This window comes from Podarcis bocagei (assembly GCF_964188305.1).
Source record: "Podarcis bocagei genome assembly, chromosome: 8".
In the NCBI taxonomy this organism is placed as follows: Eukaryota; Metazoa; Chordata; class Lepidosauria; order Squamata; family Lacertidae; genus Podarcis; species Podarcis bocagei.
Window position 1 is genome coordinate 58,217,509 of NC_138133.1, and position 26,584 is coordinate 58,244,092.

Here is a 26,584-nt window from a genome sequence, read left to right on the forward strand (position 1 = left end):
TAGTTTTGATAGTCCTGCCCCCAAAGGATTAGTGCTGAATCTAGTTCCGTGTGTCTAGTCAGCCTTATCAATTGTCCCAGCTGGCATTGCTAACCTTATGTTAGCAGTCTAGGCATGTGAATCTCATTACTGCAGCAATAAACCATAGTTTATTGTTTCAGTGTGAGCTGGAGCAAGCAGACTAGCTCTTCCATAATCTCACAGGATTCTACTGTGTTAATGCCAGTCTGTGCACCATCAATGGTTTGCATTAGCTTTTATGTACAGTAGTTAAATTACATAAAATATAACTACAGGAAAAATGAAGAAACAGAGCTTAGGCCTTCCAAGAATTTTCTGCAGCCTCTTGCTTTAGAACACCTCTGTTTCCAGAAAGCAGGTTAAGCCTTCAAGATTAACAATCACTCAGAAAAGATGAGTGCAACGTCACTATTTAAAAGAGTGACTAGCCCAGTGATCAGGTTTTTCTTTAGGACATAGTAACTGTTAAAAGAACCTAGTTGACTATTCTTGAACTAGAAGTTGCTTTCTAGTGTAGAAGTACTGAGTGACAAAACCCCAGTTCTAGAAAACCAGATGAAGCCAATGGGGCATAGATTAGTGGGAACACAACTTTGTAAGCCAGAACAACTCCATCAGATTCCCCAACTTGGCAGATCCAAGTTTATGTTATGGTCCTGGGGGAATAAGGACTAGTCAACTCAGCTATAGCTAGCATTTGTTACAATAAAGAGCCATTAAAATAAAAGGAAATGTATTGATTGAGGAACAACCTACTTTAGTGAACAAAACCAGTATCATTCAATTTGCTTTTGGGTATACTAAAACTGAAATCTCTTGTGCTGTTTAATTGAGCACACCTTTGAAGAAACCTCATCAGTCATGCAAATTTTGGCCCTGAGATTTGTCATAGTTTTAATGTGTTTCAGTTTTGTATATTTCCTAAATGGGAGAGCAAAAAATCACTTGTGTCTGGTCAGATGCAGTGCTGAAACTAGACACAAGTGATGGTTGATCTTGTTTCTTAATACGCTGATATTCAGGCATGTTTCCTTTTTCCTACACTCTTACAGTATTTTCCAAAAATGTAAAGAACCAGATAAGTAATGATTGAATTTGGGTCTTTTCTTTCTGTTAATGTTCATGCCAGGAAGAATTTATCTGTAGTAACTTGAGTAAAGACAAAAATAAATATAATGTAAGTGAAAAAATAATGAAGACATGGGGGAAAACTTTTAAACTGACATGTGGCTGACCTCAGCTGCTGGCAGATACATCTTAGATATATTGCTTGAGAACAGTTTTCCACTGCTGCGATATCTGGGGCCTTGCCTCAGTTCAATCTTAGGTAAGAGTAGCCGAAATCCAGTTCCAAAAGTAACATGGACAAGAACGCTTTAATAATTTCCTTTGTCTGAAAATTGTCATGATTCAGCCAGTCACAGTTTTATTGTGCATAGCCAAAGGTCATTACAATGAAATAAAAATGCCAGTAATATCAAGGTCACAATTAAAAAAGAACTGCCAATGTGTACTTGATTTTAATATTAACTGTGTTTGACTAAGTCATTGTCTGAGATACAAAAACCACCTTAAAGCTGTAGGGCCATGCTGCTCTAGTTCAAATATTAAGAAAGAAAGTGCCCTAGATTTATATATTGGAATTTTATTAACATTTTCAAACAAAATAAAAACACCACAGCAAACAGAATTTCTAGGTAAGTAGTATAAAATCTCACCACCACATCTTGGGGTATTTTGTTGATATGGTGCCGCATATAGGTTGGTCTATATGTTGCTTCACTAACTAAAGCAAATAATAGCAATAATATCAAAGAGAATTATAAACAAGTGAGAAAGGACTCTTTGAAAACACAATATAAACAAGGTCAGAAATGCCCAGGGCCTGATCAGCTTGGCAGAGTCCACAGATGATGATGATGATGATGATGATGATGATACTGTATTTTTTGCTCTATAAGACTCACCTTTTCCCTCCTAAAAAGTAAGGGGAAATGTGTGTGCGTCTTATGGAGCGAATGCTATCCCAGAAGCCAGAACAGCAAGAGGGATCGCTGCTTTCGCTGCGCAGTGATCCCTCTTGTTGTTCTGGCTTCTGAGATTCAGAATTTTTTTTTCTTACTTTCCTCCTCCAAAAACTAGATGCGTCTTATAGAGCGAAAAATACAGTAATTTATTATTTATACCTTGCCCATCTGGGCGGCTTCCAACAGGAGATTAAAAATACATTAAAACATCAGTCATTTAAAAACTTCCCTAAACAGGGCTGCCTTCAGATGTCTTCTAAACGTCAGATAGTTATTTATTCCTTTGACATCTGATGGGAGGGTGTTCCACAGGACAGGAGCCACTACCGAGAAGGCCCTCTGCCTGGTTCCCTGTAACTTTGCTTCTCGCAGTGAGGGAACCGCCAGAAGGCCCTCAGCCAGTGCTTGCTTAGACCTGCTGCCCATCCATTTCCAAGTTCGCAGGCTTATCTGGCAGCAGGAGCCAGAGCTGCAAAGCTTCCCAACATATTAAACTTCCCACGCATTTCCAGAATACCTGATGTAGCATCTCAGTATAATTAAAGCACACTTTGTGGGAAAGATTTCCAAAATTCCGAGGTGTATGGCAAGTACAAGACATCGTGGAAGAAGGTGACCCTCAGGCTCCCTTCCAGCTATACAATTCTGTGATTCTGAGTTTGCCTGTACACCCAGCTACGCTTTGTTTCTCTTAGTTCATCTGCCAATTGTTGGTTTTGGTGTCAGAGTCTCTGGAAAGCAGCAGGGCTGTAGTGATCAATTAGAGCTATGTGGGGCTATGGCCTTTAATTCAAGAAAATAAATGTGATGATCTTTGCACTAAGAAAAACCATGCATAATATGAGAATAAGTGCCATTTTGACTCTGCCCTGTATACTCGCCTTGTCAGGGAAGAATGCAATAACCACAACTGGCTACCCAAACAGAACTCATAAGTGTTTCTGTTCAATGTGCATTTATGGCAGCATGATCAAGAGTCATGCTTGAAGCTTATATGGCAGCTGGGAAGTCTGTTGACATATTTGTTGTCTCCCCTACTGGGGAGGATTTGTGGATTAAGGGCACTAGGTAAAGCTCAGGTAGGAAGACCGTAGGGTTAATGCTTACATAGACATTATGGCTAGTAGCCATTGATGGTCTTGTCCGCCATTAAAGGTTTTGTTTTTTCAAACATCAAAACTTTATTGAGAAAGCAGACAAATAACTGCTACCGTTTTCCTGTAGCTGTGTGCTGTGCTAAATGTCATCAGTCATGCCCAAGCATTTGGAAAACTAATGACAAGCTTGAATAATCATATCAGCTATGGTATTACAGGCCATATTTATGAGGTAGGAAGCAGAAACATGTGTTTGTTTCACAGAGTACACATATATACATATATACATAAGGCAGTAACATAGAGCTATCACGTGTGTCTTAAGTGTATGACATATTCGTTGAAATCTTTCAAGAACTAGTATCTCTTCATTGATCAGTTCCCCAAGAAGTTTGTTTGACATGTTCCCATCTCTGGAATTTCACCATTTGCAGACGGGACAATATTTCAGAGGAAGGAAACCTAAATGTCTACCATCAGTACTGAAGAGTTTCTTCAAGTCATTTAGTGTATTATTTATTCATTGGCTTCAACGTTATTATCAGCAGAGGCTGGAGAATCTCAGTCTGACCGCCAGATGTCATTGTGGAGTCAGTTTTTAAGTGGTCTGGCACCTACTAATGATAGTGCTCTGCCTAGTCTACCTGATCTGTGGAGGAAACTGCTATAATGCAGGGAAGGAAAGTTAAAGAAGCCTTTTATTCTCACAACCAGTGTTTCTAGCTGCACTGACAACTCAGAGGGTGAGCAGATAGGCTTAGAAGCTAGAAGGAGTGACAGAACTTCACAAAGTCCTAGGCTGCTGCTTAGCTTTCTAAATCAGTCTTTGGAGAGACTGCTGTCATTTGCAAGAAGCAGATCCATGCAGTGGCGTAGCAAGGTCAGGTGGTACCCGGAGTGGAAAATTTCTTGTCAACCCCGCTCCCCCATTGAAATCTAGTTGGACTCCCAAGCGACTACGATCTACTCACAGTATAAAAAGGCTGCCTGTGATCTACCCATTGTTGGACCAAAGTTGTTGGACCAAAGTTGTTGAGTTGTTTTTATGGGAGGGTTGGCCAAAGTTGTTGAGGTTTTTTGAGGATTCCAGGGTTTGGGTCCAGAGTTGAGGGAGCTTTTGCGGGTTGCACCCACCTTGCTTCACCCCTGAATCCATGAGTGACTTGTGTATCTGTTGCGTTTCTGATGTAATGCAGACGTGCATCAGTAGCAGATGCACTTACGATTTCCATATCTCACTGCCGGGATTGTGTGAGAGTCCCACCTTGGATATTGCACAGCAGGTGTGAAAAGCAGACACACACGCCACTTGTGCATCTGCTTCTTACCTCACTGCCCAAAGCCAGTTCCTAACCTTCAGGGGTTTGAGGGAGGCTGCAGCCGCTACCTTCGCTCACACTTTTAGGTTTGAGATGTCACTTGGCTATTTGTTCTAGTTGGGCAAGCGCTGAGAGGGTGCCACAAGGAACAGAATCTGGAAAGTTCTTTGGAACAGAACTCTGCAGTGCCCCATCTTAAAAGAGGGGTGATAGACATTTGCTCACTGTTTGGGCAGAGTGTAGCCTTTGCAGGAAGGGGACCTTTCATTCATGATGGGAAGCAGTAAGAAAGAACACTAGGGCCACTAAATGTTCTCTGGTCCCCATGGGGACACAGCTTCCAGAGGAGAGTAGCAACAAAGAAATAGGCTGTACCTGTGAGATGCCTGCCTGGTCAGGATATTGCCTTACAGCAGAATGGATCCAGGGGTGGCTGGTAGGGTGAAGATGCCACTGCTGCTGCCTCCTCATTAACCACTGCTGCTAGGCCAATGAGTGCAGTGCTGCCAGGATAATGCCACTGCCCCCCCCTTGTGAGCCGCTGCTGCTAGCAAAACACTTGAAAAGGATAATGTACTCCTTGGTTGTAGGTTTGGATGCTGACACACAAAATTATCGGACAGAAATCATTGTCTTACTAGTTTCCTGTACCAAGCCAATTGGTTGGGAGTAAAGATGGCACCGCTTTCAGACATGTAGATGGACCCAGATATGTGCCCCACTTCCTCTTAGGGAACACTTTCCCTCACCAGATGTCAGTTGACCTAGTTAAGCATCTGAAATTGTAATGACAACATGTGTTTGCAGATACAAGAGTCTAACAAAGTATGTGAAACACACAGGGTTGTACATGTGTGGGTATGTTTTTAGCTTTTCTGTTTACATGATTTCATGATTTGAGGACTGAATGCTAAATGTGGGGACAAAAATAGAGCTTTTCAAAATTAAACCTATTCTGCTATAGGAATAATAATAATAATAATAATAATAATAATAATAATAATAATAATAATAATTTTATACCCTGCCCATCTGGCTGGGTTTCCCAAGCCACTGTGGGCGGCTTCCAACAAAATATTAAAATACAGTGGTACCTCGCGTTACATACGCTTCAGGTTACATATGCTTCACGTTACAGACTCCGCTAACCCAGAAATAGTGCTTCAGGTTAAGAACTTTGCTTCAGGATGAGAACAGAAATCGTGCTCCGGCGGCGTGGCAGCAGCAGGAGGCCCCATTAGCTAAAGTGCTGCTTCAGGTTAAGAACGGTTTCAGGTTAAGTACGGACCTCTCCGGAACGAATTAAGTACTTAACCAGAGGTACCACTGTACAATAGTCTGTCAAGCAATAAACGCTTCCCTAAACAGGGCTGCCTTCAGATGTCTTCTAAAACTCTGGTAGTTGTTTTTATCTTTGACCTCTGGTGGGAGGGCGTTCCACAGGGCGGGTGCCACTACCGAGAAGGCCCTCTGTCTGGTTCCCTGTAACTGCCACTACCGCCAGAAGGCCCTCGGCACTGGACCTCAAAGTCAGTTGGAACACTCTCATTCCAAATTCTGCATTAGTAAGGAAATACACCAGATATAATCTCCAGCCGCTTTTATAAAGTTGATTGATGTGATATTTAAATGCAGCCAGATTTTCTTTCCTGTGCTAACGTGGAGCTTCACAGTTTAAATGTTTTTGCATAAACACAGCAGCTTATGTGTTTACGGCTAAACAAAAGGCTTTGGGGTTCTGTAAGAAAAAAAAATTGTGGTTTATGTATAGGCATATAATTTCATGGTATCGTGTTCATTTGTTATGAACACATTTCTTAGAAACTCAGAAAATATATTAACAGATCTGTGAACCAAGGTTCAAATTCTACTTGGCCATGTGACCATGGGGGCTGGTCAGACACTTTTCAGCCAGAACTACCATATAAGATTGTTTTGAGAATAAAATGGATGGGACACCATGTACACTTCCTCAAGATCTTTGAAGAGAGTGAAAGATATGAATGTAATAAATAAAGTAAATTGTGCTCTAATGGATAGCTAATTTCTACTTTAATTAACCTACATGCTTGTTGTTTTAACGGTATTCCACATCTGGTCATATGTTTTTTGTTAGCTTCTCTGAATGTAAAAAGAAACTACCAAGTTTACTTCATGGTTTCTCATGAAACAACTTCTAAAAGTTAGCGTCCAAAAAAATATAAGTAATTCTGAGCACTGCAGTGTTCAATAACCCAATGACAGCACAAATGCTTTCGTTGCCAACAGTCCTCCCAAAGTACAGTAAGGGCACCACGACTAGTTCCTTCTGAAAGGAATATTTTATTTTTATATTTTGTTGCAATGATACAACAGCACTAGAAATGCTGTTTTGTCCCCAGAGGTGATGAATTATATAGATATTGAGGCCAAGTTGATGTTGACTTAAACTAAATGCACTCTCACTGAAGTCAGTGGGATCACAGAGAGTATAAACCATTTCAAATTTCGGCCCAGTATGCTGCCATATTTTGTGCCAGTCTCTATAGAGGTAAGCAGTACCAGACTGTCTCAATTATGTAATGAAAAGAACATGCCGTTTTGATGTTTGGTAACTACCTTTTTTAATAAGTATACAAAAACATTTTAGCATTCTCCCTGGTTTTTTTTTATCATGCCAGAATCAACCAGTTTGGGATCTAGACATCATGAGTTCCAGCAGTGGAGACTCCCAAAGCCAGAAGCTATTGAAAGATTCATTGGCTGCAAAAGAACTTCAAACCATGGAAAAACACCTTGCTGGTAGGTATAGTGGCATAAAACCCTAGCATTTGCTTGGGGAAGAAATTTCAGGACAGATTTTAATGGATTGAACAATAAGGTGTTAACAGGGGTGGTTTTTCTTTTCCCAGCCTTTGTTACTGTGGTACTTTGAGTCAACAATACTCATTTTAAGACAGACATCGAAGCTTGCCTGTAGATCATAATCAAAATATATCTGGACAGCTTCCTTACACATTTGTTTCCATAGCTCAGTAACATTCAGTGTTAGTGAATTATTGTTATTACTGCTAAAACAGCACTGTATAAATCTTCCCAAATGGCTCCAGAAAACTCAAAGTATGAAGGAAATATTATCCTCTGAAGCCATCACATTGTACCTGCAATCTGAAGGATAACCCTTAGGTGCCTGGTCTTGCAGTAATTACTGCAAGTGTGGTGTAGTGGTTAAGAGCGGTAGACTCGTAATCTGGGGAACCAGGTTCGCTTCCCCGCTCCTCCACATACAGCTGCTGGGTGACCTTGGGCTAGTCACACTTCTCTGGAGTCTCTCAGCCTCACTCACCTCACAGAGTGTTTGTTGTGGGGGAGGGAGGGAAAGGAGAATGTTAGCCGCTTTGAGACTCCTTAGGGTAGTGATAAAGCGGGATATCAAATCCAAACTACTACTACTACTACTACTACTCTTCTTCTTCTTCTTCTTCTTCTTCTTCTTCTTCTTCTTCTTCTTCTTCTTCTTCTTCTTCTGGAGAATAGTCACAGTGAAGGGGTCACAAGATTAGGTCCATAAAGGAAAGAAACTCTGATTGTCAAGGAAACAGGGCAAGTGGAATTTTCTTGTTCAAAGATGGTCTTCCATTATCCGGTATCACCAAGGTCCAGAAGAGAACTGATCCCAGTTCTTCATCCTTAGTTTCCACAGTCAGACTTTATCCCAGTTCTAAACACAACACTTTGGACAGGAACACCAGAAGCTGCCTTATGCCAAGTCCGACCATTGGTTCATCTAGCTCAGTTTTGAATGGCAGCTGCTCTTCAGGGTTTCATGCAGGAGTCCTTGTCAGCCCTACCTGGAGATGCTGAGGATTGAACCTGGGACATTCTGCTTGCAAAGCTCTTGCCACTGAGCTATGGGTGCTTTTTGCATGGGGCGAAAACACGCGTTGAAATAATCTGTTAATAGCATGATGTCTGGTACTGGGGGGGGGGAGCTCCCAAGTGTGTGGGCAGGAGGCACACCTCCATGCAGGAGAAGTCTCAGGTTGCAGGTGCGCAATCCATCAGGGGAGGATATATAAGTTGGCAGAGGGGTGGGGACCCACTATTACTTCAAGTGCTCCGCAGGGCACAGATCTGGGGGATAGCTGCCTAGTAGCTAGAAGCATCCAAGGTTTATTGGGTTATTTGAACACGTCTTTGTTGGCCCGTTCAATATCATTGCTCAGCGTCACTTCACCCCAGTGTTCACCATATAAGGATGAGGTTTAATTAGTGATGCTGCTCCCCTATGTCTGTGTCACCTACCACTACCATTTACCCCCTGCTCATAGCTGTCAACTTTCAGATTTGAAAATAAGGGATCAGCAGCCTCGAAAATAAGGGACCAGCAGCTTCACCTGTCCCAGGGACAGTCTATGGGATATCTAACAATCCAGGATAGCAGCTGGAAGCAGTGGGAAACGGTGCTGAAATAAGGGAATTTCCCACCAAAAAAGGGAAGGTTGACAGCTATGCTCCTGCTTCTGCCCATCAAGATATTCAGGGTGGAAAGCTCTGCTGTTTAGACATTACTTTAGTAACCAGTAGTGGCCAGTGGAGGTGCTGCTATTGCTGCTGCTGCTGCTGCTCTCCTGGCTTTCAAACACAACATGCTACAGGCCCACGTTGTATGGGGAGGCATGGGGAGCTCTGAGCTGTGCAGTGTGGTGGAGCCAATTTGCCGCTCTTGCCATCATATCTGTGCAATGCCAAGCTCCCCGCACCTTTCCCCTCCCAGTAAGCGTCAGAATCATGTTATCTATGGAAGCTGGGAGAACAGTGGCATCCCACCAACTGCTACCTCTAGAAATCAAGTCCAGAAAGGTAGATAGGTAAATAAGTAGATGTCCTTCAGATCACCAAGTGCTAGGCTCTGGTTGATTGTGAGGCATCCATCAACTTCCCAGACTTATTACCTGCACAGACCTTTCATAGTCCCATTTAATATTCTATGTCTGTATCTATTTCAATTTATGTGCCACAAATGAGAACTTTCTTAAATAAATTAATATGCCAAATACATCGAAATATTTGGTGGCACTATATTCTCTTTTGAAATATTTCCTTTCTTCCGCTGGGAAAAGCTGATGTTCAAAATCAACATATATATTCTATGCTAAATAAATGAAAACCATTTTGTAGTGGAAATCTTTAAATTAGCTGTGGAGAAATGATTGAAATGCTTTGCTTATCAGCAGAACCAATCAGTTTTTTAGATAGCATCTTGGGCCAAAAGTTATGATGTTCATTGAACTCTCATTGAAACATAAACAGCATATATCAGTTTTCCAACATACCTTCTTATTCACTGTAGATAAGTCAATGAACCCAGTCATTTGCAAAAACACAGGTTAATTTAATTGTGAGAGAGCTCATTCCACATTTGGTTTAAGTTATGGCATTCGCATTGTCATCTATTGACCCAGACAATTTAAACAGGTAGTCTCCAAATTGTGAAGTGAAGTGATATGTATTGTTATTATTATTTTTAAAAGAAAAAGCTTAATGCATGCAAAATCATTTTTTAAAATAATAATTGATGGCATCATTTTCTCCACTCCTTATGTTAATAGTATCGCAGCAATAGCAATACCTGTTCTAACCTTTTTATTAAATTAAACAAAGCTGTCCATTAAACCACTGATTGCCATAGCTGCAGCCTTGGATTCAAACAGAAATCTATCATTGTGCTCTGACCCTCCCTCCAGCTTGCTGTCTTTACCAGCCTGCAACCTTTTTTTCTCCAGGTCACATCACATCCAACTCTACACCAAACTCTGGCTTTAGTTCTTCTAAGTATCTCAGAGCTGGAGGAGGGGTCTCACCCATTTTCAGTCTGGCTTTCCTTTGTTCTCGTAAAGGCCTATCTCCCAGGTGATCTCCTGAACACAGGAAGCTAAATCCAGGGATTAGGGGTCTAGCATCCAGTTTAACTCCCCAAGCCTTGATTAAATTCTAACACCTACTGGACCTAGGACGCGGGTGGCGCTGTGGGTAAAGCCTCAGCGCCTAGGACTTGCCGATCGCATGGTCGGCGGTTCGAATCCCCGTGGCGGGGTGCGCTCCCGTTGCTCGGTCCCAGCGCCTGCCAACCTAGCAGTTCGAAAGCACCCCCGGGTGCAAGTAGATAAATAGGGACCGCTTTCTAGCGGGAAGGTAACCGGCGTTCCGTGTGCTGCGCTGGCTCGCTAGATGCAGCTTGTCACGCTGGCCACGTGACCCGGAAGTGTCTGCGGACAGCGCTGGCTCCCGGCCTCTAGAGTGAGATGAGCGCACAACCCTAGAGTCTGTCAAGACTGGCCCGTACGGGCAGGGGTACCTTTACCTTTTTTACTGGACCTAGGAATTTAGAGAAGTCTGGCACTCACCACATCATGACAAAAAAGAGATTCTTTAGGGATATGCTGATGTCTGTAAAATTTCAAGATGGTATTTTTTATGAATTCTCTCCTGCGTAGTGATACTGCAACCCATCATGTGGGTTGTGGCAGAATGTACTGCAGTAGAGTCCTATTCCAGACCAGATTGCTTAGATTACCATCAGAATATTACTATTGCTATTATTATTAGTAGTAGTATTATTTTAGTTATATCCAACTTTTTCCCTGGCAGAATATGACATCTGCTTGTAGAGGTTTCTCTATCAGAAATGATTGTGAGGAATGAGTCCAAGAAAGTGGCTTGCCAGAAACTGCTTAGTAATTCCCTTGCTGATATGAATCCAAGTTCCCTAGTATTAGAGAAAGAAATAAACTATATCCTCAAGTTCGAATAAACATGATGATCAATAAGATACAGGGATTTCAGTTATTGTTATATTGCGTTACTTTTGTGCCTGTGCAGACATTGCAAAGGACCTTGCGCTGTGGGAAGAAGGAAGACTATTGCGGATTACCAGTAGCCAACAAACTAATTTAGTTGCACTAGATCACCAAGGAAATTTTAAAGTTCCACCAAGCCAGGATTCAGGACCTCAAGTGCCAAGTCTGACTGGGAAAGATAATCAGCTCCAGCTTCAAAGAAACAAATCACCACCATTATCCAGCAACAATAGACTGCAGGTCTCAAGTGTCACAAACAGTAGGCCTCAGTCTACCAGTACACAGACCAACAGGTCTTCTGTGCTCCCAGCTCCAGCAAACAGACCTGCAGCCCCAAATGCTTTGTTGCAAAAACCTCTTTCCCCTAGCAACCAAGGAAACAAGGAAGGAGTCGTTAGTATGCAGAGAAGCCGGTCTTTAATATCAAAGAACCAACTTGGGAGGACCATCACCACTCCCTCAGGGCTCCTGGAAACAAGCGGAGACACTCTAGGAAACGTCACTCAAAGAAGCAGTGTGTCCGAAGTAAGTTATATATTTGAAAGCAAAAATTGTCAGTAAATCAGAATCCTGTATATATCCAGGTAAGTCATACTCAGATCTGACCTATTGAAATCAGTTGACTATTCGTATATTGCCCATATATTATCATATAATGTTTGAGAATAGATCCAACACCTACTTGTTCATAGTGGTGTTCAAATTGCTTTAATTATATATCTAGTCTGTGTGTACACACATGTGCATAAGCGTGCATGTATTTATTTCTCTATCTCTTGCCAGCGGTTTCTATTGAAGGAAGGCAAATTTTGCAGATTTCTTTCTTTAGCCCTCTTACTCCCTGAAAATCTGCTCCAGTGGGTTGGGGTATTTTTTTGAAGTAACTGTGGGACATGGCACTAGGAGCTGGAGTGTGTGTGGAAAGGGAAGATAGCAAAATCTGCTTCCATAGGCTTCAGGTTAGCCACTGTGAGAACAAGATGCTGAATTCAATGGACCACTGTCCTAGTTGAGCAGACTCTTTTCATGTTATGACAAGAGTTAATGGCAAATGTTGCATGTTCAGAGTGGTGTTAACACTCCTAAAAGAAAAAGTTGAGATTTATATTTCATATTTGGAAAGCAAATTGCGAGGAGGATTCACATACCTCCTTTTTGCTCACAAGTAGAATTCCACAGAGAATTTTGTTTTGTGAGATCCAGTGTGTCTGTGGATCTCAGGTACCATCTGTGGATCTCAGGTACCATTTGTGTTGTAAGGAAATAAACCTGTCCCTTCCCATCCATTGTATGAGACTGGGATATTGTGCTATGGCACCAGTAACCCACAAAAGATTGAATATGGCTGGGACGCAGTTTATTTAATTGCTTCAGGTAGGTGTGAAGCTTCAGTAAAGGAATTTTATCCTCAGCAGTCCACGAATCTGTCATAATTTGCTTAGTAATTCAATGTCAGATCTGTGGTTTTTTTTAATGGCCAAATTATTAAAATGTGCAATGTTTGAAGAATGAATGCTAGAACATTTTCTGTCCCATTTCTAGTAAGTGATATTCTTTAAAGCTCTTCCTATCCTTACAGAGAGACCATGTTATAAGCAGGCATTTTTTTCTAAACAGGCAAAGAGTGATGCTTAAAGAATTTGGCAATGATTAACATGTCATCTGTGAAGTTCTTTTTGTAAAAAGTGCAAAATTTTAGTTTCGGAGTTCTGTCTGAAAGAATTATAAGTTGCTTGATGATCTTAGTTCTTGTACACATGCCTGCATTTCTGTTGGCAGGGAATATGCTGTAGCAAATGTGCAGGTGTGTTGTATTACTAGCTCATTTCAAAATCAAACCAATCAATGTAACGTAGATAAATGTTTTTATTATTGCTACAGAATGAATAAATCAAGTTTTTAAATCCTTTCCTAAATGCACTTATATGCACATTTAGTCTTTTAGATCTCCAGACCTTTCTACAAGTGGAGTCCCAATTGAGACAAATAGGTTTGAGGATCAGATTCTCAGTGTTCCCCTCAGCCTTTTATGAAGTGTGACAACTGAATGCTGAATCTCTTTGGGACAGTATTTCTTGGAGTCTGCAATAGCTCTTATCTTGATGTTTGGGAGGGACAGGGAGACTGTCAGACTGTATGGCCCTTCCCAACAAGATGCTTTATAAACAGCTTTTCTACAGTGGGTTAAAGGTAAAGGGACCCCTGACCATTAGGTCCAGTCGTGACCGACTCTGGGGTTGCGGCGCTCATCTCGCTTTACTGGCTCAGGACTTCCTGTGCTGGTTATTTGTGCAAGAAAAAGTAAATGCACAACTACAAAAGAAACTGCTATGTGACAAAGGCCCTTTGCCTTTTCAAATGCAGATCACCCTGACCCTCTGTCTTGTGGCTTCTCCAAAGAAGAACCTTGTCAGTCTCAAAACATCACTACCCTTTTTTATTGACCAAATATTTATTCAGCACAATAAACTTTCTTATGTACTGGGTTTCACTTGCTGCCTAATTCCCAGCACAGCAACAGCAGCCCAAACAACATACTTCCAAACAAAAGTGTCCAGGAAGCCATTCTCCTATGAATCCTGTGTTAAAATTACATCAATGCCTCCCTGTGTGAAATCATGTCCTCCCTGATCTGCAAGCAATTTAAAAATAGGGGGTTATTTTGCTGCAAGAAGTCTGGATTTTATTACAGCTTACATCTGTTCATTGTATATCAAGATTCATTTATTTGCTACTTTTCTACACAGAGACAATCCTTCTATTTGTCAGTTTTGCTAGAATTGTCACACGATTAAAGAAATCATAGATTAATCAACTGAGTTTGGGATTGGTTAAATTTGCATGTGCATAAAATCATCGGTTTCTGGCTATTTGTTAACTTCGCTGACTTCAATAGAACCTCTTCCCAAGAAAATCCACAGAATTGCAACTTTCCAGCTTCCTTGGAAGAAGTAGTATGATGTCTAGGCCTTGGTTTGGGGACTGAAGCCATCAGCTTTTTTCCTTGTGAAGTTGACTCTTCCAAGGAGCCTAGAACTCACAGTGCTTACAGCACACTCAGCTCTGAGCCTCTATTCTAGCACATAACTCCTGGGATTGACAAGTACAACACAGAAAGGGCAGAAAGAGACCCCTTCTAAAATTATACCCAATTAATCAGGAGGACTTTTTGAATTTTCTTGAAGGACTTTAATTTTTTTTATCTGTTTGTGTATAATTGAAAGAAACATTGCAGCCCTAATTCTTATACCTGCTCCATCCGTTATTTTTGTTACAGGATGAATTCTTACAACTTCAACTTGCTCACCAGCCTTGGATTTTACCAAGCGATAACGAAAGCGAAGGAGTGGAGGCAGATCTAGATAAACGTAAGAGGTTGTTCCTTGTTTGATATAAATTGTTGGCAGCTTGGAGTAGGCAGCATATTTTCACAAAATATGTCCTCTGCAAATTACTTTTTATTTCTGACAGGTTTAGTTTTTATTTGCCTACAGGAGTGAAGAATGGTGGATTTTATTGATGGGAGCTCAGCTATATTACTGTAGGGCTGAAAGTTCGTGTAGGTTATCCTCCCTGCTTACCATACTACAAACCTTAACATGTTAAGTCATCTCTTATCAGTGTGTGCTACATGCAGAGACCCGGGATAAAAAAAGTTGTGCCAAGCCAAAATCTCTGTTGAATGAGTGTTGTGGTAGTGTCTGCTAGTTTCCCTCCATGTGCTGAGGCTACAACAAATTATATATGGTGGCAAGTAAACATAAATAATCTTGCTGGAAATGTGAATTGCTCTGACAGTTGCTTTTTAAAAAAATCACAGTACAGTGGTACCCCGCAAGATGAACGCCTCGCGAGACGAAAAACTCGCAAAACGAAAGGTTTTTTCGTTTTCGAGTTGCCTCGCAAGACGAATTTCCCTATGGGCTTGCTTCGCAAAACAAAGCTTGCCCCGGGGACAGCGGGTCTTCTCTTTTGAAGCAAGGGGCGGCGGGGAGATCGCTTCTCCCCACCGCCCCTTGCTTCAAAAGAGGTCCGGGGGCAGCGGGAAGCGCTTCCCGCTGCCCCCGGACCTCTTTTGAAGCAAGCGGCTGCGGGGAGATCGCTTCTCTCCGCAGCCGCTTGCTTCAAAAGAGGTCCCGGACCTCTTTTGAAGCAAGCGGCTGCGGGGAGATCGCTTCTCCCCACCGCCCCTTGCTTCAAAAGAGGTCCGGGGGCAGCGGGAAGCACTTCCCGCTGCCCCCGGATCTCTTTTGAAGCAAGGGGCTGCGGGGAGATCGCTTCTCCTGGTGCTCCGAAGCCGGGCGGGGGGGGGGGCGAGAACACCTTCTGAAGGCGGGTGGGGGGCGGAAGTCTTTGTCCCCCCTGCCTGCCTTCCCAGGGGCTTTTAAATCGCCCCGGACAGCGGAGAAGTCCTCCGCTGTCCCGGGCGATTTTAAAATGCCGCCCGCCAGCATTTTAAGATCGCCCGGACAGCGGAGAAGTCCTCCGCTGTCCCGGGGTTTTTTAAAATGCTGGGGGTGGGAAGAAAAGCCCTTGTCCCCCCCCCCAGCCTTCAGAAGAGGTCCGGGGACAGACTGTCCCCGGACCTGGTCTGAAGGCGGTTTCCCTAGGAACGCATTAATTGATTTTCAATGCATTCCTATGGGAAACCGTGCATCGCAAGACGAAAAAACCGCAAGACGAAGAGACTTGCGGAACGAATTAATTTCGTCTTGCGAGGCACCACTGTAGTTTGTAATCTGCCAGGGTGAAAATGTGTGTCATTTCCTAAACTATTTTAGATTTTATGGCTACACTGTAGCAGGCTGTTTAACCAGGTGCTTGTGAGTAGCACCTTGTGAGTAGAACTGAAACCATTTAAACAAGACATATTGAAGTAAGAAAAATCAGACTTGTGGAGAAATTGATAATCATAATAATAATAATAATTTATTATTTATACCCCGCCCATCTGGCTAGGCTTCCCCAGCCACTCTGGGCGGCTTCCAAAAGAATATTAAAATACTATAATACATCAAACATTAAAAGCTTCCCGAAACAGGGCTGCCTTCACATGTCTTCTAAAAACCTGGTAGCTGTTGTTCTCTTTGACATCTGGTGGGAGGGTGTTCCATAGGGAAGGCGCCACTACCAAGAAGGCCCTCTGCCTGGTTCCCTGTAACTTGGCTTCTCGCAGTGAGGGAACTGCCAGAAGGCCCTCGGTGCTGGACCTCAGTGTCCGGGTAGAACGATGGGGGTGGAGACGCTCCTTCAGATATACTGGACCAAGGCCGTTTAGGGCTTTAAAGGTCAGCACCAACACTTTGAATTGTGCTCGGAAATGTACTGGGAGCCAATGTAGGTCTTTCAAGACCGGTGTTATGTGGTCTCTGCGGCCGCTCCCAGTCACCAGTCTAGCTGCCGCGTTCTGGATTAGTTGTAGTTTCCGGGTCACCTTCAAAGGTAGCCCCACGTAGAGCGCATTGCAGTAATCCAAGCGGGAGATAACCAGAGCATGCACCACTCTGGCGAGGCAGTCCGCAGGCAGATAGGGTCTCAGCCTGCGTACCAGATGGAGCTGGTAAACAGCTGCCCTGGATACAGATTTGACCTGTGCCTCCATGGACAGCTGTGAGTCCAAAATGACTCCCAGGCTGCGCACCTGGTCCTTCAGGGACACAGTTACCCCATTCAGGACCAGGGAATCCTCCACACCTGCCCGCCTCCTGTCCCCCAAAACAGTACTTCTGTCTTGTCAGGATTCAACCTCAATCTGTTAGCTGCCATCCAACCTCCAACCGCCTCCAGGCACTCACACAGGACCTTCACTGCCTTCACTGGTTCTGATTTGAAAGAGAGGTAGAGCTTGGTATCATCCGCATACTGATGAACACCCAGCCCAAATCCCCTGATGATCTCTCCCAGCGGCTTCATGTAGATGTTGAAAAGCATGGGGGAGAGGACAGAACCCTGAGGCACCCCACAAGTGAGCGCCCAGGGGTCTGAACACTCATCCCCCACCACCACTTTCTGAACACGGCCCAGGAGGAAGGAGCGGAACCACTGTATAACAGTGCCCCCAGCTCCCAGCCCCTCAAGACGGTCCAGAAGGATGTTATGGTCGATGGTATCAAACGCCGCTAAGAGATCCAGCAGAACTAGGAAACAGCTCTCACCTTTGTCTCTAGCCCGCCGAAGATCATCAACCAGTGCGACCAAGGCAGTTTCAGTCCCATGATGAGGCCTGAATCCCGACTGGAAGGGATCCAAATGGTCCGCTTCTTCCAGGCGTGCCTGGAGTTGTTCAGCAACCACTCGCTCAATCACCTTGCCCAAGAATGGAAGATTTGAGACTGGGCGATAGTTGGCTATCGTGGCTGCATCTAAAGATGGTTTTTTAAGAAGCGGTTTAATAACCACCTCTTTCAGCGAGTCTGGGAAGGCTCCCTCACAGAGGGAAGCATTCACCACCCCACGAAGCCCATCATCCAGTCCTTCCCGGCTAGCTTTTATAAGCCAGGATGGGCAAGGATCAAGGAGACAAGTGGTTGGTTTCACTCGTCCAAGCAGCCTGTCCACATCCTCGGGGGTAACAGATTGGAATTGATCCCACACAACTTGACTAGACAGGACTCTAGCACTCTCCCGCCCCGGCCCTGCTCCCACGGTGGAGTCTACCTCTTCTCGAATCTGAGCGACTTTATCTGCAAAAAACTTTGCAAAGTCATTGCAGGAGATCATGTGGCCCCTACTAGGCCCTGATGGAGCAGGTGGTTCCGCTAAATTGCGAACCACCTGAAAGAGTCTCCTGCTGCTGTTTTCCGCAGATGCAATAGAGGCAGTGAAGAAAGTCTTCTTCGCCGTCGCTATCGCCACTTGGTAGGCTCGACATTGAGCTCTAACCCGTGTCCGGTCAGATTCAGAATGGGTTATCCGCCACCGGCGCTCTAGCCGTCTCAACGATTGTTTCATTGCCCTCAGATCCGTGGAAAACCACGGGGCTGTCCGGGCTCCATGCAATCGGAGAGGGCGCTTTGGAGCCAAACAGTCAATAGCCCTCGTTAACTCCACATTCCAGCGGGCCACCAGGGAATCAGCTGAAAGGCCATCAACATGGGATAAAACATCCCCTACCACTCTCTGGAAACCATTTGGATCCATTAAGTGGCGGGGGAGGACCATCTGAATCGGTCCCGCCTCCCTGCAGAGGGGAAGGGTCGCAGAGAAGTCCATTTGCACCAGGAAGTGATCTGACCATGGCACTTCTTTTGTTTTACTTCTACTTAGTGTCAGATCACCCACATCACTAGAGGTGAATACCAGGTCTAAGGCATGCCCATGGCTATGAGTTGGGCCAGTCTTATTCAGGGACAGCCCCATGGAGGCCATGCTTTCCACGAAGTCCCGAGCGGCCCCTTGTAAGGTCGTGTCGGCATGGATGTTAAAATCCCCTAGGACAACCAAACTAGGTGTCTCCAGGAGGACATCCGCCACGACCTGAAGCAGCTCGGGCAGGGAATCCTTGGTGCAGCGGGGAGTTCGGTACACCAATAGGAATCCTGTACTGCCCCTATTGCCCAACTTCCAGAACATGCAGTCAGAGAACTGGGTCTTTCCAATAGGACGCCTATTTTGGGAAACCATTTGGGAGGAAAACCATTTTGAGCTGTTACTTGTTTACATCAATATGACAACCACAATATATATTTTTTTAATCGTAACTTGTAAATTTAGAACATCAAGCTCTAAATAATATTTACCTTATTTCTGATGGTGAGTTATTTTGCCCTTCATGTACATGTTGCCCAAGAGGCCAGGTCAGACCCAAAATCTGATGCTCACAAAGTGCTATTTGAGTCCATACACAATGAAGTTACCTGGAAATGAGTTTCCATTGTTACTTTTATGAGATGTGCAATGGATTACTACATTAGATAGAGTCCTATTCGACTCACAGAACTATCCATAGAACATTTACATGTGTGATCTGTTAGGACTTGCATGTTCACATCATTTCAGAATGTCATGCTGTACATTTCAGACATTAAGTTAGGTCAAACTACTTCCTGATGGAGAAAGTTTTCCTCTGAAATCAAAGGAACCTTTCAATCCAGCCTACAGTTAGAATAATCTCTATATTAGAATACATGCCACAGATGTACATTTTCTTTCCAGGGTTGATTTCACACCATTTGGATCATCACTAGGTAGTTAGCTGCTGAGAGTGGATGGAGCAACCCAGTCAGATAGACGGGGTACAAAATGTGGGGGCCAATGTGGTGTAGTGGTTAAGAGCGGTAGTCTCGTAATCTGGTGAACCGGGTTTGTGTCTCTGCTCCTTCACTTGCAGTTGCTGGGTGACCTTGGGCCGCTCACACTTCTTTGAAGTCTCTCAGCCCCACTCACCTCACAGAGTGTTTGTTGTGGGGGAGGAAGAGAAAGGAGAAAATTAGCCGCTTTGAGACTCTTTAGGGTAGTGATAAAGTGATCTATCAAATCCAAAATCTTCTTCTCTTCTTTGTTTGTTTGCCGATCTGTCTATCTATTTATCAACCATCAGTTTACCCAGCAGGACTTCCCTTTTTTTCTCTTCTCTGTAGCCTAGCACAAGCCCCAAAATTCAGAGCAGATTTGTGAAGTGTGCAGGGCTGCAGGGGGAGTGGAAACCAATTCCATAAATCAGTTTATTTCATCAATAATTGTAGCTTGATTGTAGAAACCTCTAAGTGGTTTACAAAAAAATAAGATAATAAAATCACAAAAACTACAACCTTACTTTAGAACATTGAAAAGTTAAAGTATCAGAACAGATTAAAATTACTTCATAACCACATTACTGGCAGGCAGGCACTGTCAACCACCACCTGAGAAGAATGAATTCCTATAGTTTTGTGAAGCTAACACCCATCCCCAGATATCACCATATGGTATTCCTGTAGTCACTGGACATGTCTGGAAGAAAAGCCACGTGAAACTGGTCTAGATTTTATTTTAGATTTAGTTTAAAATAAAGGAAAATCTCCTGAACCTTTTAATTTTCACATCTAGGAATTACAATTTTGCATCAGCTCATTTTGTTGCTCAGTATGTATCTAAAATTCTTATTTGTTTCATTGTGAATTCTTGGAATAAATATACATGTTATATTAACAGATGTTAAAGTCAAATAGAGACAATAATAAGGCAACAAATTAATTTCGGCTTTTGAGAGAGAACTAGCATTCATGTTACTAACGCAACTACCAACACCATGTTACTAAATTAGTTCAGCCCACTGAGTTGTAACTTAAAAATCTGCTTTTTGCTTTCATGAGTAAAAACTGTTTACTTTAGCTTGAACCTGTAACATGCAAGGCAGAGAGGTGTCAAAACTCTGTAATTAAAATAATGGCTACCTTCTTGCAGATATTCTAAGGGCGCAACAGACTAGCATCTTGATTTAAACCCATATATCAACTTTCATAGTTACCTATCTTTTGCTGCATGAAGTAGGTTGTTCTTTGTACTATTTTAACCATTGGAGGAGAACAAAAATGTTTGATCTAAGCAATATTGTACTGTATGTGACATCTGAGACTGGTAAATTGGTTAAAGGAATAAGTCTTTAAAAAATAATTATATGGGGTAATGGCAACCATCTGGTTTTGGAATGTAGTTGCTGTAGCCAATCTCACAAGCGAAGGGCAACTCCTGGAAAATGCAGGCTGCCAACAGGCTGCCAACACCCAGGTGTTGAAATGTCTGTAAAGCGGAGAGCCAGTAAAAGGCCTGGCATCGTTTACAGTGCCAATTCCCAGTGCGCAGTGCAGGTAAAAGGCCCAACCATGTAAAGACCAGCCTAATTTAATTTGGGTGTTTGTGAGGAAAGTTAATGCATTAGAAATCTTCATGGACACTCTGTGCTTGATTTAGTGCCAAGAGGAATGAAACTTCATAATTTATGACTGTGAGCAGAAGAGCTGTAGAATTAATCTTCACAACAACAACAGGTGTCCTTTGACGCAGCTTTTAATAAATTACATGCAGCTAATATTTACTACATTCTTCAACTTCTTCAAGATAATAACTGCCCAGGTGTAAAGCTAATTTTGGACAGTGAAAGAAAATTACACCAGCTGCACAGGTATTTGGAAAGAGAGTATCACAGTAGTCTAATGCTTTTTATAGATAGTTTTTAATCATCTGACCAGCTGAGATGAAAGAACTTCATTTATCACAGCATTATTTAATGAAAGTTGTACTGGGAAATTTACTGTGCGCAATCTGATGCATATCTCATTAGAAGTATACCCCATTAAGTTTGAAGGAACTTACAACAAAAAAGAGGTGCTGGTACTGTGTATCCTTGAGTACCCCCCACAAAAAAAGCACTGCTCCCAGGTCAGTGTGTATGGTCCAATGATAGGAAGCTTTGAATGGAACAAGTGGAACTGAAAATCCTACTTTTTTACCAGTTTAAATAATTCAGTATTCGTTTTGTTCAGTGTTTCACAGAGAAGTCTAAAACACCATCTGCATCATTGGGAAAACAAAATAGAAAGGTTTATCAAATGAGCGTGATATGTAAACCAGAAAGCTTTTGCTCAAAAGAATTCAGAGTTTTCAGATTCAGATTCATTTATTTGTTATAATTAGCAGGGGTGTATTTTTGCATACCTAATTCTGGGATTCCTGCCAGAATGAGGACCACAGATCATATAGCATGAACCAGGCTGGCATTTCAAAAATTTATTGTTATTTTAGTATGAAATTCAGAGCTGTGGACCCTTTTGTGTACTACAAATTTAAGTCAGGAAATTTAAGTTAAACTGAATTAGTGTGGATATACCAAATTTAGGGTTGGGTTTTTTTTTACTCTGTTCATTGAGGACATCATTTCTTGTCCTTGTCAGTAGACAGATACATATGGACTTCAGGTGTGTTTTGATTAAGGACCTTTGTGCATATTGAGATGTAGGTTGGCCCATTGGAATGGGCATGTGATAAAATGATGAATACTACATCTCCACCTGAAAATTGACCTCTTCTCATTTCTGACACGTGCACACAAATGTCCCTTGATTCAACTCATTAAGGGCCAGTGGCTGACCTACTCATTTTGAAGCCATCAAAGTATTGTTTCACCACAAACTTATTGCAGTGAAAACAAGAACATGAATCTTGGCATGTACAAAGTATCATGTTAATTGGTCCTTAAGATTTTAATGCTTGAAATACAGCCATAAACCGCAAATTGTTTCCATCATGTAATTGTCATGATTTGTTGTGATAAACTTTTTTGCGTTACTTATGAAAACAAGTGAGGTGGAATTAGAGATGCCTTAAATACTCTGCATTGCAATTGCTGTTGCTTCTTTGGTGTCATTCCCTTCCCTCTGCTTCCTCCTTCCTGCGTTTGTCAATTGGCTGATACTACACAATGAGGGAAAATATGTGAATGAGATTGCTTAGCAATGCGACATAACAAATCAGATTGGCTATGCAGTTTTATCATTGAGGGAAGAGTGGAAGACAAAGTAAATAAATAGACATTGTTGCAAAAGTTCACAAAATTGCCTAAAAAGTATTCTGAGTTGCAATTATTTTATTTGTATTTATTTGGGGAGGGAGTGGAACTGTAAGTTTTAGCTCCGCTGTGAAATAAATGGCATTTGTGAAAGGGAGAAATCACAGCTGCAGACTTTTCAAGAACAGGGTGGTTTTCTTAGCAGGACTGTACAAACTGTCAGCATAACCTGAACATAGAAGTTGTTAAAGGTATGTTTTCAGGTTTGGGGCCATTCAACATTGGTATTGTAACTGCCAAGCTCTCCAAATAAGCAGTGTAATCATTCAGTTTTGGTAACCTATGCAATAAAAAGTTAGGTGATAAGTGCTTTTCCATTTAAACAAACATAGCTAAAAGCAAATTAACTGAACTATTTTATCTAAATGTGCAGTGAAATTGTGAATGCAAACAAGACTTTCCATTTTAGAGCTATGATAGGGGGATTCCTAATTTATCCTGATTCCAACACTGAATATCCTTCATAGGAAATGCCAAGATAAACCATACTGGATATAAATGTTTAACTTGTCATTTAGACTTAAAAGGACTCTCTTACATTCAAATAAACATTCACAATGGTATTCCGAGCATTCAGGAGAGATTACACTTTCCTGTATACTGTGAAATTTTAAATCATTTGTGAACCTCATTTATAAACTCAACAGAAAAGGAATATGCAGAGATAAGTCTAAAACATAGTGATTATTGCATCACTCATTTTTGAAGTCTTAGTCTTAATAAAAGTGATTGTGTCAGAAATACAAAGCCAAACGAGATGCCAGTTTTCAGTAAACCTGCACTGTTCATACGTTCTTACTTTTAAAATTGTTTTGTTAACTTTGGCACTTGAAATAGCATGGCAGTCAACAAGTGAATATTGAACGACAAATCATGCCCATCTTCCTTCTATCCATCATTGGGTTTGTAGTCACTCTTTCCATAACATATAAAACCACCCTCACTGGCACATATGCCCACTCAGCCTTCAAGCCCAGGGTGGAAAACATCTTGCCCTCTTCTCCCAGGTCTTTGGCTAATTAAACAAAATATGGCCTGCTTAAGTGTGTGAGAGAAGAGTTACTGTTTTTGTATTGTATTTGTTTTTATATTGCAAACTGCCCTGTGATCCTCAAATGAAGGTCAGTATAGAAATTTTAATAATAATAATCAAACATAAACTCCCTCATGACTAGCTGTGCTGGCTAGGGCTGATGGGAGTTGAAATTCATCATCATCTGAAGAGCCACAATTGCCCTATTCCTGTTCTAATCCTTAAAACATAAACTTCTGTTTACTTTAGATTTAAACAAGCACATAAGGATTGCTTGTTCCTGCCACATGCAAATTTGACCTGACTTCCATACTGTCCAGGTTCCGGCCATGAATATCCTTGCTTTATCATGAGAGTTATTGATCAGGGTTGAAACATCTTCCTGTGCAATACATTTCTTAAAGTGGCAATAATCCCTTATCACTGTGTGTAACTTCATTTAAGCTACATTTATGTATTTCATGTTCTCACTACTCATTACCAGTAAGAATACCCTTACAAAAGATGCTCACATTAATTTTCTCATGATTCTTTTCAGGTATGTGGTTTCTAACTATTCTTTCTTTTATTGTCTTCCAGGTTTGTGAACAAAATCGGTGGAAGTAATAAAGAATGGTTTCTCATAATTATATAACCTGCAAGTGAAAAGTTCTTTTCACTGATTGTGTATAATAAAAGCTTATTTTTATAAATTCAACAGAACGTAAGTGGAATTATTTTAATGTGTGTATGCTAAAATGCACTAACCTCACATCTATCTTATTGGACAATGGCCTTAGGTAAAGATGGTTAACAGTCACTTTTTAATACATAGTCCATAATATAATGTATTTTATTTATACCCCTCTTAATTTGATATATAAAACTTTGCCTGATGAAAAGAAAGTTTTCCTTAAAAGATTTTATGCATATAACTTGACTAAGGTTTTCTACTCCTTATATTTTTCTAAACTTTCCTCATTTTTAAATCAATAAACTTTTAAAGTATTTAGCCACATCTGCCGATATGTATATATAACATTCAAATGTCACGGATGGTTGGCTTTTCACTCATAACCACGGTAGAAATTTGCTGAGACAATAGAAAGGAATGAATGGGGTGTGGGGCACGTGTGTGTATTTTTACATGTGTTTGTGTGCATGTGTACTCACACAAGCCTAACTATTAAGAATCAGCAGTTTCACATTGCTTTTACTGAGTTCTAATTAAATCTTTTACAAAATAAAGAGACTACTAAGTGAAATAATGTGGAATGCAGCATGCACAAATGAAATATACTAGTTTATTAAATGATATTCTTTACTCATATCCTAAATGGCTTAAGCATTTGACTATATGTGTATGTGTGTGAAACACGTTGACTATTCTGGATCTGGGTATGACATTTCTGCGAAGATTTCAAATGAAAGAGCTGTCAGAATGACTGCATTTGGTGCATTAATTTAAGCTATTTATTCTGTTAAGCATGGGTTTGGTTTAGTGCCTTCTGTTTCTCAGCCATAACCACATAATAAAGTTGCCTGCTGTTACAATAGATATACATTGTCAGATTATTGAAGAAATAAAATGAAATTCCTATCACAAATATACTGAGAATATGAGCTTTTTGTTTCATTTCTGTTTTCATTCTGAGAGCTAGTAATCATGGAGAGAGCAATTCAAACAAAACATATTTATTTTATCTAGATTCCAAGGTGGTTTACAACAGCATAAATTAGGGGTAGCCAACATGGTGCGCCCCCCCCATGTCATTGGACTGCAACTCCCATAATTCCTGGTTGTTGGTCATGCCGGCTGAGGCTTATGCGAATTGTAGCCCACAACATCTGAAGGCACATTAACTACCTAGGACAAGCATACAATGCAACCGATTGCAACCAAACTACCAGCAGCAGATAAAATATTGAGATACATTGATAGCAGGCAACTAAATTTAAAATGCCTGAGTGAATTAAAAAATGTTCTTGAGGATGAAAAAAGTATAGCAATATGGGCACCGGGTGAGTTTCCTTGGGGATTGCATTGTAAATGGGCTTTATGGCTTTTAAAAAATACAATACTGTATACTGGTAGAGACAGTAACGCCTTTCCAGATCATTAAGATGCTTCCTGCTGCACTCTTGACCTTTCCACATTTTTACTGATGCCAATGGATGTACCGTATTGGCCCAAATATAAGCCTCAATTTTTCCAAATTTTGACTGTGGAAAGTTAAAGTATGGCTTATATTCACGACCTTATGGCTCCCTTCCCTCCCAGGAAGCAGCCTGGGAGCGCAGGGCAATGGCACAGCGCCCGCCCACAGCTCCCAAGCCTCCCCTGAGCTGCCTAAGGAAACCGAAAGGAGGGTTTTGATCTTCTTTTGATCTTTCTTACAGCTTTTCCACTGAGAGCTGGATGCCTGTCTCATAGTATGTAATGCTTCTTTCAAGGACACCTTGAATTTGGCCACCTTTCTATTTGCTTGTTTGTTTTTGATTCTCAGGTAAATGGATTTCTGCAACCACAGGGGCTAGAAACACGAAAACAATGATCCTAAGAGGAAGTCAAAGACTACACAAAATACTTCTGAAACCACATACGGCCTCTATGTCACTCAGCCTTACCCTTAAGGAAAAGGAAGACATTGTGTATGTCAAGTCACCCTTGCAGGTTATAATGGAAAAGGATGACATTCCTAATCACCCTGAATGACAGCAGGT

The 26,584-nt window shown here is 41.8% G+C and overlaps 1 protein-coding gene across 3 annotated transcripts in view; it reads left to right on the top strand.

Moving 5' to 3' along the window:
- Positions 1 to 25,467, top strand: part of LOC308592802 (uncharacterized protein C8orf34 homolog) — a 98,652-nt gene extending 73,185 nt beyond the window's left edge. The window contains exons 11-14 of one of the 3 annotated variants that reach the window (XM_081204660.1): positions 7,125 to 7,245; positions 11,326 to 11,828; positions 14,581 to 14,671; positions 24,461 to 25,467. In XM_081204660.1, the coding sequence (XP_081060786.1) occupies positions 7,125 to 7,245; positions 11,326 to 11,828; positions 14,581 to 14,671; positions 24,461 to 24,468 (723 nt within the window). In that variant the 3' untranslated portion in view covers positions 24,469 to 25,467. Of the gene's footprint in view, positions 1 to 7,124; positions 7,246 to 11,325; positions 11,888 to 14,580; positions 15,124 to 24,460 lie in introns of those variants that run through there. The other 2 variants (XM_081204661.1, XM_081204659.1) reach the window with 2 other exon arrangements.
- The last annotated feature ends 1,117 nt before the right edge of the window (positions 25,468 to 26,584 follow it).